The sequence below is a fragment of the Diceros bicornis genome, chromosome 14 (assembly GCF_020826845.1).
Source record: "Diceros bicornis minor isolate mBicDic1 chromosome 14, mDicBic1.mat.cur, whole genome shotgun sequence".
Classification (NCBI taxonomy): domain Eukaryota; kingdom Metazoa; phylum Chordata; class Mammalia; order Perissodactyla; family Rhinocerotidae; genus Diceros; species Diceros bicornis.
Window position 1 is genome coordinate 62,974,585 of NC_080753.1, and position 12,634 is coordinate 62,987,218.

A 12,634-nucleotide genomic window follows, 5' to 3' on the forward strand; every position below is an offset into this window, starting at 1 on the left:
CTTGTCAGCTTTCCTGGGTAGCAGAGGCTACTGGAAAATGAGAATTCTATCATCTGGGGCTCGTACACCATATCGTTTTAGTTCTGACCAAGTTTTGCCTGAAACACAGGAGACTTAAGTTCCCATATGGAAGAAGTTAGTTCTCTGGAGTTAGTGTCTTAGTGACGTGAGCCCAGCCGGAGCCTCTCGAGGCGGCCTGAGGTCTGCGAGGACAGCGGCGAGCAGGAGGGCCTCCTGTGGCGGGTAGACGTGTGCCAGTGTGCGGTGCTGCCACGCTTGTGTGCTCTACAGACAGGAAACAGGAGCACAGAGGCCCGGTGACCTCACCCGGCCCGGAGGAGGCGGGAGGGAATTGAACCCCATCAGCCCATAGTCTGGGCCTCAGCCTCTCCCCGCAGGCACGATTCCTGTTCTCTGGTGTAAATATTGTCTGTCAGCTTCATATATTTCCTCATTACTAGCCAACTCGGATCCAGAAAAATCCTGTAGACTCATTTTAGAGAAGCTGGGAACACTTGGTGATCCCAAGAAAATATAGACTTCAGCAAACATACACTCAGCTTTTTAAAAATACGTTTAAGAAAGATTAAGCATTGTCTTTTATTCACTTACATATTAAAGAAGGATAGGACATGTCTTTTTAAGACTGGTTCCAAAAGTTTTTTTTTAATTAAATAATCATAATTTCCAAATCCAGTGAACAGTTAGTTAGGTAAGTGTGTTGGTGGGGTGGGGAGTGGGAAGAGGATGTGAAAACCTTGCTCTCTGGCTGGTATTTCTGGCAGGCAAATGCCGCAGACTTAGGAGCAGGGGTGAGTTCTGGCGGCCAGCACCACACAGAGCCATGTCTCTTCCCTCCCGCCCCTTCCTGGGAGCTTCAGTGTGTCCACCACATGGAGCTCGGCTCTGGTCCAACACTGCTTTGCCCACCTAGGGGGTCCTGAGCTGCTAGTGCTGAGCGTGAGCGTACCCACAATAGACTCTGTGTTATATGAACAGGGTATCTTTTTTTTTAATTAAGTTGTATAAGCAAGGAGTTTCTAAAGTCACTATTTGGCAAAACCATGGGCTTTTAAAACCCATCTAGCCGAACATGAGTGACAAAGAGTGAATAAATGAGAAGACAGTGCCTTTGGTCTGGGCCAAAGGAGGATATTCTGTCTATTGAGGTTCCTGGTGGACATATTTGGGGGTGTTTTCTAGAAGAACTTCGTTTTTCTCTGTAGTAGGCACATGACTTCTATGTTCCTCTTGTAGCACCTCCCACTTAGCCAAGTTCCCCCAGAGGTGCCCTGTTAGTAGCCCACGGAGTTTGTAGAGGCCGCACTTGAGAGCTCCTGGTTCAGAGGTCACAGTGGAACTGGATTTGGGTGATGGAGCCACCTGGACCCACCCTTAGGGCTCTACACCCTCAAAACCCTTCATGCAGACTATGTGACTAATTTCAGCTCGTTCTGCTTTGATGCCATCACTTTAAGTGGCCGAGTGTTTGAAATTGGGTACATCTGCATATAGGGCCTCTTAGCGGCTGTTGTATGGGATCCTGGAATTCCCAGCTGGATGAGGCCTTGGAGAGATGTTTGTTCCCTTTTCAGATTGCCCTGGAAGAGAGCAGGGCCGGGAGGTGTCGGTCCCTCCTGGCAGCACTTTAGGAAGGCCGGTAGGCGGCCAGGCAAGCAGCTTCTGAGACGGGGCTGCAGGAGGACCCTGCGTGACCCCGTGTGAGTGCAAGAAGCCGGACTCTGTATCAACCAGGGAAATAGAACCAGGAGGAGATATATAGGAAGAGGTTTTCTGTAAGGAATTGGCTTACACGATTATGGGGGCAGGTTAGGCAGACCTGAAATCCAGAGGGCAGGCCGGCAGGAAGGCAGGCTGGAACTCGGGCACGAGGCAAAGCTAGCTGCCGTCCACAGGCAAAATGTTTTCTTCTTCTTCAGGGAGGCCTCAGCTCTGTTTTTAAGGCCTTGCAACTGATTGGGTCAGGTCCACCCAGATTATCTGGGATAGTTTCCCTTACTTAAAGTCAACTGATTGTGAACTTTAATCACCTCTGTACAGGACCTTGCCACAGCACCCAGATTACTCTTGATTGAATACCTGGGAACCGTAGCCCTGCCACACTGACACATCAAACTGGCCCTCACACCCTCCTTCCCAGGAGCCACTGATGACCCCCAGGCTTCGATGCCTCACTCCCCTCAGGTCTTCCTCCCCCATCACCTGAAGTGACTGATCTGAGGAGCACAACTTTCTTTTCCCTCAGGAAATTTGTAAGAATCTGAAAGCTTCCGAAAAGCGAATTTTCCCAGACTTATAGCCCAACACCACATTTCCAGCAGAGCTCGCGGAGGGCTAGGGGCCACACTGTTGTGGTCGTGAGCCCCTGTATTTTTACAGGCCGGATGCTTCAGTTAAGTCTTAACCACATGCTGTTTAATTCTCATAACTTCCAGTAATTTCTCTGCTGATAGATAAAGCATGTCAAGCTTGTAAGAACAGCTTCTAAGCCTTCTCCATCAAGGCGTTGGGGGAAAAGTCATTTTAACAATGGGAATTTTTGATGTAGTTTTCCTGGATTCACTTAGTTCTGTTTTTACACTAATGGATTGTCTCTAGTTCTGAGAGAATCTCCATGAAAGAAAATATATGGAGAAGGAAGAGCGAGATTGTCATTGTAGGTTATTTTTCTTTTTCAGTCTTTTAGAACAAACCTCAGTCCTACCTTGAAATTCACCAGATCAGGTGAATAATAAAGAGGTCAGATGAGACCAAAGAATGATTTGGCAATAATGACATTGTTATATATGATACTCATGGGTGATATTACTTACAAGAGCTAACATGCAGCATTCACTATATTCAGGCACTCTGTGCCTCCTTAATGCTCACAACAGCCCATTTTACAGATGGTGAAACTGAGGCACAGAACTTCTAGATGACTGAACCCAAGTGCTGGGGCAGGATTCGAATCCGGGCCCTTAACCACAGCAGTGAAAGCGCTGCATGCTGGACATTGGAGATGTTCTTATGTTTGAGTCTATGAGGCATCACCTAAGATGGTAGTTTTTTGTGACCCTTAATTGTCTTACTTAATGAAGGGGAGGGTGCTGCCCATAAGTGAAAATCTACTCAGACGACTCCAGGTTGGTGCTGTTGGCAAAGAAAGTGGCTCCAAGAAGTGTCCTGATGCAGCAGACAGCCTGGGCCTTCCACAGGTGCTGCTGACTGGCTGGCAGCTCAGAGCTGTGGACGCCTGCCTGTGGTGACCAATCCTACATGGTACCCAGGTCCTGAGGGGGCGGCTGGACCGGGGACACCATTCCCTGCTGGTGGTGAGTTTCCCTGCCTTCCCAGACCAAGGCCAGTGGCACTGGCCAGGTGGCTGTGGGCATCTCCAAGGTGTATGACCATTGCCCCAGTTGCTCCTGTTTGCAGAGCTGGGCCCAGGCCCTTCCGGGCAGACACCGTCTACCTGTAGTCCCCATCCCCTCCTACCGGATGCCGGGACTGAAGGCTTTGATGTTCTGATGTATCTCTTCCTCTCTTCCCCTTCAGAAAAACTGATTTCTCACCATCCAAAGGGAACAGGTGATTAATGGCAAGCGTAAAGTGCCTGCGGTTCTTCGATAATTGCTTTTTTAAAAACATCTTTATAGCCACCTTCAGCACATAGCTGATTTCAGGCAGCTTGGAAGGAATTTTTCTGGTGAATCACGGCAAAAAGGTCATTATCTTCAAGTGTCGTACCTGCGTCCTTATTTCAAGTCGCTGTGTCTTTCCGTTGCCCTGGCAGGAATGCTCAAATACAATATATCTGCTCGAGTGCTCTACATTTTTCCACCTGATGAAATAAAGTAAAATCTCTGCCAGGGTTCCTAGCAGAAACAGGAGTGGAGAGGTCAGAAAATGATGTTACTTATTCAGCTCTCATAGATGTGTGTCTGGGAGCCAAAAACATTTCTCTTGCTGTGGGTGATGCTCATGGTTTGCGGGGTATAGTTAGTCGGTGCTTCTCGCTGAGTCGTCTGAGGATCTCTTGAAAATGCAGATGCTGATTCTGTAGGTCTGGGTAGAGCCTGAGGTTCTGCCTCTCTAACCAGCTCTCAGGTGATACTGGTGCTTCAGGTCCGAGTAACGAGGAGTTAGAGGATTCTCAGACCGCTCCCGGGAGAGGAAGGAGAGAACCCTGCTGCAGAAAACTATGACAATTTGATCACTGTCATATCAACAGTAACACTAAGATGTGTACCAGTCATAGCATCTCATTTGCAGCAAGGAGAGAGTGAGAAGTAAGACTATGGAATCATGTGCCCTTCAGGGGACAGTTTTCCTTTGTCATCCACAAATCTAGACCCCACTTTGGACAGCGGCCTCTTGACCGTGTGTGTGATGTGCACAGCGTGGATTAGCGTGTGGGATTAGACGTCCCAAGGGGACTGTGGTAACGGACTTCTGGTTGCAGGTATTTCCATACTCACTGTACCACAATTGGAGAGAGAAGCCATGAGAGGGAATGGCAAGCTGTGTGCCGTGCCTGCCAGACCAGCAAAGCGCCCACAGGAAGCTATTGTGCTGTTTTGACAGCATCTCTCTGGCCGTGTGTGAAGGTCACCTGGGTGTCCAAGTGCTACATTTTCTCTTCTGATCCTGACCTGTGCGAGCCGCGGAACTCACCCCGGCTAATGCAGACTTCTGGTTTCATAACGGCAAATCCAGTGCTCATGATTGATAAGTGAAAACTAGAAGCTGCAGCTGTGAGTCTTTTCTAGAAAGACCCTGATCTCTTTATTATTTTTTGGAGCAGAAATGCCAGATCTGCGGTGAATGCCTGAGCCCCACTAGGAAGTAATCTTTTCTGTGTGTGTATGTGTGAGGAAGATCAGCCCTGAGCTAACATCCATGCTAATCTTCCTCTTTTTTGCTGAGGAAGACCGGCTCTGAGCTAACATCTATTGCCAATCCTCCTCATTTTTTTTTTCCCCCAAAGCCCCAGTAGATAGCTGTAAGTCATAGTTGCACATCCTTCTAGTTGCTGTATGTGGGACGCAGCCTCAGCATGGCCGGAGAAGCGGTGCGTCGGTTCGTGCCCGGGATCCGAACCCGGGCCACCAGTAACGGAGCGCGCATACTTAACCGCTAAGCCATGGGGCCGGCCCAGGGAGTAATCTTTTAAGTGAACCTGGCCTGTGCGTTGAAAGGAACAGCGTCACCGTAAATGGCCAGGAGAGGGCTGTTTAATCCTTTTCTCCTAATTCAATGGCCAAAAGTTCTTTATAAGCGATATTCAGAGAGGCTGGGCTTCTCTCTCACTCACCAATAGCTGTGATGACAATCTGTTTGTCTGTGGCTGAGCAGGAATGGAAATTCTGGTGACTTTATTATTTTTTTCCTGCCAATGAGCTGGTGTAGGTACTGGCTGGTGTAGTGCCCTCTCTTTGGTCGGGCTGATTCTATCCTTGTAGCCAGTGTAAGTCGTCTCTTCTCCCCTCTAATCTGCTCCCCTTCTTATTGCCTTCTCGCCTCCCACCTGGGCTGTGGTCTCCAGACAACCAGCAGATGGGCTGTAGCTTCTGATCTACAAACAGTCTCCAGACCCAGAGGCATGAAAAGTATCCTCTCCTGAGGGTCTTTCTGCTTGTTTTTTTAAAAATCATTTTAACTACACTTAAAAAAAAAAGCAAGCTTTAGAGAATACTGCATATTGTAGAAGACAGCAAACAAATTTACATGCTCTATAGGGGAAAAAAATGCATGAGACTCAGCTGCATTTTCTAGGATTGAAGGCCTTTATTACAGAATTTCACGTGGTAGAGCTGTACTGTTGTCTTTTGGGTGCTACAGTTTAAGGTTTTGTGGCCATCTTTTTTAGTCAGGGTCAAATGAAGAGCATAGATTCTTGCAAACAGGGATGTGCGACATGCCTGTGTCACGGTGGGCAACAGAATTCCGATATGGAAGAGGGGCTTATGGCGAGACCGCTACTCCATGACCCAAGTCTGCTTTGTTGTGTGGTTTTGTCTTGTTGAGATAGATAAGCTGAGGTGCGATGGGTCTGTCTTGGTGTCGCAGTGGGAGTAGGTTGCCTGGATCTCAGAGTTCCAAGGAGCACTGGAGTCGGGACCAGGAGGGCTGGTGCAGGTGGATAGGAGTGAGCAAATGGACGCCTGGTGCCCTGTCCAGAGGTTGAGAGGGTCCCCCAGGACAGCGTGATAGATGGAGGGAACGGCACCAGAGGGGCATGAGCGGGAACCCACTCAGTAACATCCAGCGAGCAGAGGATGGGAACAACGTGGCTGCAAACACCATGTCCCTGTACAAACCAGCGTTTCCTTGTGTCTGGGCTAGGCAACTCCCAATGACAACCTTCTTTTGCCACCGACTTGCTCTGTGACCTAAGCGACAATCTCGCTCCCTTCCCAGTCTGGCCTCAGCTCATCCAGCTGTGAAAACGAGGGTCTTGGCAGTGACATACTGTGCAGGGCTCTCGTGGCGACCAGCAAATGAAGACGATGTTACCGTTCTTGGCGGGTTGGGAAGTGCGCTGGCCCTGGTGCACCCGTGGTCCCGAGGCCATGGGGCAGGGCGCTCACGTCTCTCTTGTCCCTTCTGTGTTCCAGGAATAGAGCTGTGCCCCCCTGGAAAACGGTTCATGATCACGATGGTGGCGAGCTTCGTGGCCATGGCGGGGCAGTTCCTCATGCCTGGGCTGGCTGCCCTGTGCCGGGACTGGCAGGTCCTGCAGGCCCTCATCATCTGCCCCTTCCTGCTCATGCTGCTCTACTGGTCGTGAGTATCCTCCCCAGGCTTCGCCACCCAGCGCACCTGCCCACGCTTTCTGAAGGCTGGGTCCCCAGGGAGGACACAGGTGACGCATGTCACTGGGTCCCACAATCCCCGGACTTCCCGCCAGTTTCAGCTCATGTGTTTTTGTGAGGGAATTTTCCTCTCTCTTTTTTCAAATGTCATTTTTTAAACATTCTATCTTGAGAAATGTTCAGACATATGCAAAAGTAGCCAAAAGAACGGACTGACCCCCAGGTGCCCTTCGCCCAGCTCCAGCAATCTCCCCTCTGTCGTCTGCTCTGACACCCGCTGGCTGGGTTATTTTGATGTGATTTGTGAATGGCTTCGCACAGAGAGAGTTCTAGTGTTGGGACGGGGAAATACAGAGATGTTCAAGGAGTGATTCAGAAAAGCCCCTTATCTCCTCTTAGACTGGGGATGGGCAAACTTCAGCCCATGGGCCAAATTTGGCCCACTGTCTGTTTTGGTAAATAAAGTTTTATTGGAATGCGGCCATGCTCATGGGTTCATCTGTGGCTGCTTTTATGGTACAAGGGCAGAGTTGAGTAGGTGCAACAGAGACTTTGTGGCCTACAAAGCCGAATATATTTACTATTTGGTCCTCTACAGAAAAGTTTGTCCACCTCTGCTCTAGACGAGTCCAATAGGACTTTTAGAACCATGTGTAACTTGTAGGTTTTCGCTTGCTGACTTTAGAAAAAAACAACTAAACACACTGCTCTAGGGGGTATGACCTTGCCAACTTGAATTTTAAAAACTCCCGAGGGGATTAATGTTTAGCCAAGGTTGAAAACCACCGCTCTTGGATAGAGAGATGCTTAGGAGAAAAAATGAGTGTTCTGTCCTCTTTATCATTAACTCTCTTCTTTCTCTCCATTCCCTTCCATCCCCTCTCCAGGCCAACACTCTCACCTCACCCACAAGTACAAGATACTAAAGTGTAGACTATACTCACTACACTGTATTTCTATTATTTAGTCACTAAGGAAAACCAAATTTCTGGCAAGAAGTCAGTCAGTTGTGTCTTAGCTTTAAGTGTCCGCTGGAGCAGAGAGAGCTATTAATTGGGATTCCTTTCTAGGGGCCGGGGAAGGAAAGAAAGTACCTACCTTTTAACCTATAGTGCTGGGCCAGGCACCCCCGCTCCCAGCAGAGAGGTAATGGCGAGCGAGATGCAGGTGTATGTGCCTCAAGAGGCCGGCTCTTGCTCACTGTATCATAAGCACCTTGGCGGCAGCAGCAGGGAGCCGCAGAGGAAGAACAGGCCACCTGCCCAGAACACCTGCCCATCAGCACCCCCCTGAGCAACAGCCACCACTCTGCCCTCTCCCAGCGCCTCCCTCCTGCAGCCTTCTCCCTGAGGCAGGACGTCACAGCCCCTAGGCCGGAGCCATGCATATTTCGGGACATCCTGCTCCCTCCAGCAGGGTCTTAAGAGGCAAAGAATTAAATCTGTTCGCCAAGGCAGGATGCAGTGGGCAGCTCTTCCTTTTTTCTTGTAAGGAAGCCCTTCCTGTTCCTTCCTTTGCTACGGCCTCAGCTGGGCTTTGCTTGTTTTGGAATTCAAGGGCGTTTATTTATTTAACAAATGCTTATGTAGTGTTTACTCTATGCCAGACACAAATTGCAAGCACTGTACAAATAGTAGATCATTCAGTCTTCGTATTTTATCACGCCGTTGTACAGATGACCAAACTGAGGTCACCCAGCTGGCCCTTTAACCCAGACCCACCCTTACCTGACACTGTGCTGTCCCCACCTTCCCTCAGCTTCCGTCCCTGGTCCCCAGCCACCAGAGACACGTGCCCTGGAGAGCAGCCCCGCTGGCTGGCGGATCCTCCTACCCACCTCCTCTCACTCCCTGGCCTCTGCAGTGCCCAAGGGCATGGGTGCTGCTGCCAGCCCCTAGGGACGGGGTGGGCCCAGCCTCTTGGAGACTCACAGTCCTGTAAGGGCAGACAGTTGTCTCCGTCACCTCCAGGCTTTGAGTCTCAGCCCAGCCTACTTGTGCCAGGTAGGAGGACAGCTGACAGGGATAATGGGCAGAGAAGGGTTTCCTGGAGAAGTCTGGGGGCCTGGCCCACGTGGGAAAGGTCTGGGGGGTGTTTATCTTATTTTTTTAATTTAAAGTGTAAAAATATATCAGAGCTTAATAACAGGCCAGGTAAGACATTCATTTATTTAAATATATTATAGAACCTAAGAAAAAATTCTTTGAAACACACAAATATAAAAACAAAACTTGATAGTGACAAGGGGCTCCAGTGTGCTTTGGAAAGTAAAATGCGTGTGGACTGACAGATGGACGGTCGTCCTGGCCGTCCCGAGGCACCGACTCCGTGTGGCTACAGCTCCAGGGCCCAGACTGGGAAGGGCTGCTCTACCTGTATGTTAACTGCTGTGATCACCATAGTTATTTTCTTATTTATATTATTATTTAAGGTGCTTGGCACATGTCTGGCTATAGTAAGTGCTCATAAACATTAGCTACTGTTGTTACTATTATTATGTCACCTCTTAACATGTCTGGAAGCCTGGGTGTAAAGGGGGCAGGTTCAAGAGATCAGTGAGGAGAGCCGTATTCCACCTTTACCTACCAGCCTTGAAAGGCTCCTAAGAACCCTTGGCTTTTAAAGGCCGTGGAGGTGCCTCCCCTTCCTTCTTGTCTCCCTAAGTACCCCCGTTCCTCCCGGGGCTGCAGTAGGAGACCTGGCGCCGGAAGGCTCTGTTGTCTGATGGATGAAGTGAGCTGCCGGGCGGAGGGAGCTGCGGCACCAGCCAGCACGGCCAGCTCTGGTGACAAGGCGTGGAGAATCGATCACCTCCTTTAGCGAGCGAGTGCTGACTGTGCACCAGGGGCCCAGCAGCGCACTGGGGCCTTTGGAGTAACTCTGAGGAGCAGACGCAGAAGCGAGTGCGTTAACTAGGACCATAGACCAAATTGCACAACACAAAGTCACCGAGATGCGGAGTCGTGGGTTAGGGCCGTGAAGACAAAGGAGTGGAGATCAGCCGGAAGAGTCCTCTGGTCCAGAGGGTGGGCTGGATTGACAAGACCCTCCAAACACACAGATGCTGAATAAGATATTACATTAACCAAAAATATACACAATGCTGAGTTCCAGTGCCAGAAAGGGGAGTTCCCAGGGCTCAGCCGAGGAGAGCATTCAAGCAGGAGTGACACAGAGGCGGCCCGCAGGACATCTGAACCAGAAAGAGGCCCAAGGAGCTTGGGTTTTAACACTCGCACAGGGGCTGGCGCTGAGATCTCAGGCCCCTTATGCACTTAGAACTGAGCTCCTTGAATGTAGCCAGGAGTCAGAACTATCAATGATAGCAGAACTAGAAAATCTTTGCCCATCACAGTGGCTCAACTCGAAAGTGGACTGACTGCCTCGGACCGTGGGTGGAAAAGATTCCCCCTTAAGACATTGGAGCCTTGAAGTCTGCACCACACATAGCTGTGTGTTCCAAATTCCAACCACTCTCTAAGGCTGAGAAATGAATGTAAGAACCAGTGAAGCTCATTGGACCTCAGGGTCAAAAATGAACCCTCCCATGGAGAATCACTGGAGCCAGGCACTGAAGACTCACATGGAAGAAAATTCTTGCCAAGGATGAGCTCACAGGCAAAATTCACAGAGCCCATGGGGATCCATTATGAGGGCCAAAAACTATAAACTGGGGGGTTCACATCTCAGGAACTCTAGAAAATAGAGCAATCTGAAAGAGTATTCAACTATTTCATTAAGTAGTTACCACTACCCCATGTGAAATGCTGCTCTAAGTGGTAAATATTCTAGATACTGCACCTGCGTGTGAGCACTCTCCACTCACCTGAGACATACAGGGCAGCGGGGCGGGTGGCGGTGCGGGGGAGCCCACAGAGCACAAACCCATTAACTAGCAAATACTGTGCTTTCAAATAACCAGCGCTACAGAGAAGATGGAGCACAGCAGTGGGATGGAGAGGAACAAGCGGGGTGGTCAGGAAAGGCCTCTCTGAGGAAGCGACATGCGGGCTGAGACCTGAGTGATCAGAAAGAGGAAGTCACACAGAGTTCTGGGCGGAAAAGAGTTCCAGGCAAATGAGAACAGTCTGGGCAAACCTGGCTTCCACTTGGCGTTTCCTGGAAGAGGAAGACGGCCAGCATGGCTGAGGGACGAGGGACGAGGTGGGCACAAAAGACAAGCTCAGACCTACCGGGGGGTCAGACCACCTGGGGCCTTGGGCACAAGAGGTTTATTCTAAAAGCCATGAAAACACAGTGGAGGTGTAAGCAGGGGAGGAATGTGCTCTGATTCTGCTCTGAGAAGATCTCGCTATCTGCTGTGTGGTGGTCGCGGGGTGGGCGAGAGATGGTGCAGAGAGGGTGGCTGCCTCGCTGCTGGGCTGTGAGAGACAGTGTGGTACCTGCACCAGGCGGTGGGCAGAGTGGTCACCTGGCGAGATCTGACGGGAGGTATATCCTGGAAGTGGCCCAGTGTGACTTGCTGGGATGTGCTGTGGCACATGAGGGTAGAGGGAGTGATGACTGCTCCTGAGGTGGGGAGCCTGGAGCTCCCTGGAACGTGGAGGCCCAGCTAGGGAGTGACATGTGAAGAATGTCCGAGAATAGAGCTTGAAGGGTAACAGAAATGAGATGACTAGATAAGGGAGAGCTTTGAAAAGGGAAGTTTTTGTTCTTGAGGGCAATGGAGGAGCCACTGTGAAGAGCTTAGAGACTTGACTGAAACCGGAGCCTGTTGTGTTGTGTTGTGTTGTGTTGTTTTGTTTTGTTTTGTTTGTGAAGAAGATTAGTCCTGACCTAACATCCGATGCCAGTCCTCTTTTTGCTGAGGAAGATTGGCCCTGGGCTAACATCCCTGCCCATCTTCCTCTACTTTATATGGGACGCCGCCACAGCATGGCTTGATAAGTGGTGTGTCGGTCCGCGCCTGGGATCTGAGCTTGCAAACCCCGGGCCACCAAAGCCAAGTGTGCAAACTTAACCACTATGCCACTGGGCCGGCCCCCGCAGCCTGTTTTAAAGTGTAGGATTTATTATCATCCAGGCATGGTGAGGCCAACAGATCAGGAGACAACAGCCACTGAGAAGACGGCTTGTCACTCTCAGATCCCAAGAGGAGGGGGCACATCATGTCATGAGGGGCCACACAGGGATGCACCAGGGTCAGGCAGGAGGCAGAGGGAGGGGTGGGGGGAGGGAAACGTGGGCAGGAGCATTTGTTGTGGTTTCTGTGGGGAAGATGGGGTGAGCAGACTTAGGATTGGCTGGTTTGAGTAATTTCAGCAGGCTCTGGGGCATAGGGACTGCCCCTAGTTGTCTGGTATTTGGCCCTGGGGTGGTTAGGGCGGGGGATAGTGCCTGGAGTGTGAGCACCCCATGGACGAGGTGCTGGAGTGTGGGCTCTGGATCCGTTGGTTTGTACTTGGAAGGTGGGCTCACAGGTTAGTTGTTTGCTGTCTCTAGGAACTGGGTAACCCTGAGAGGGGCAGTCTTTACAGAAAATACAGGCTATAAAAAGGCATGATTAATACACAGCCCTACGGCAGCTACAGAGTTACAGAATGCTCCAGAATGAAGTGAGCCTGGTGCAGGAGACGCCAGCCAGGAAGATGTGGCAGCAGCAGAGGTATGATGCGCCCGGGGTTGGCAGGTGCTGTAGTGAGTACAGGTGGATTCTGGTGATGGGGAGGATGTGATTTGTGAATGATTTGTGCCCCAGCAAGTGGAGCCAAGATACGAGATTAGTATCATTGTACGAGCTGCCTGGGGATGCTCATAACCTCCAGGTCCAGGCACAGCCAGCTGTTGTTTCCCTA

General features: G+C 50.4%; 1 protein-coding gene across 2 annotated transcripts in view; it reads left to right on the forward strand.

The window, feature by feature from the left end:
- Window positions 1-12,634, forward strand: part of SLC22A23 (solute carrier family 22 member 23) — a 166,302-nt gene that overhangs the window by 116,663 nt on the left and 37,005 nt on the right. For both annotated transcript variants that reach the window (XM_058555356.1, XM_058555357.1), the window contains one exon: window positions 6,621-6,789. In XM_058555356.1, the coding sequence (XP_058411339.1) occupies window positions 6,621-6,789 (169 nt within the window). The remainder of the gene's footprint in view (window positions 1-6,620; window positions 6,790-12,634) is intronic.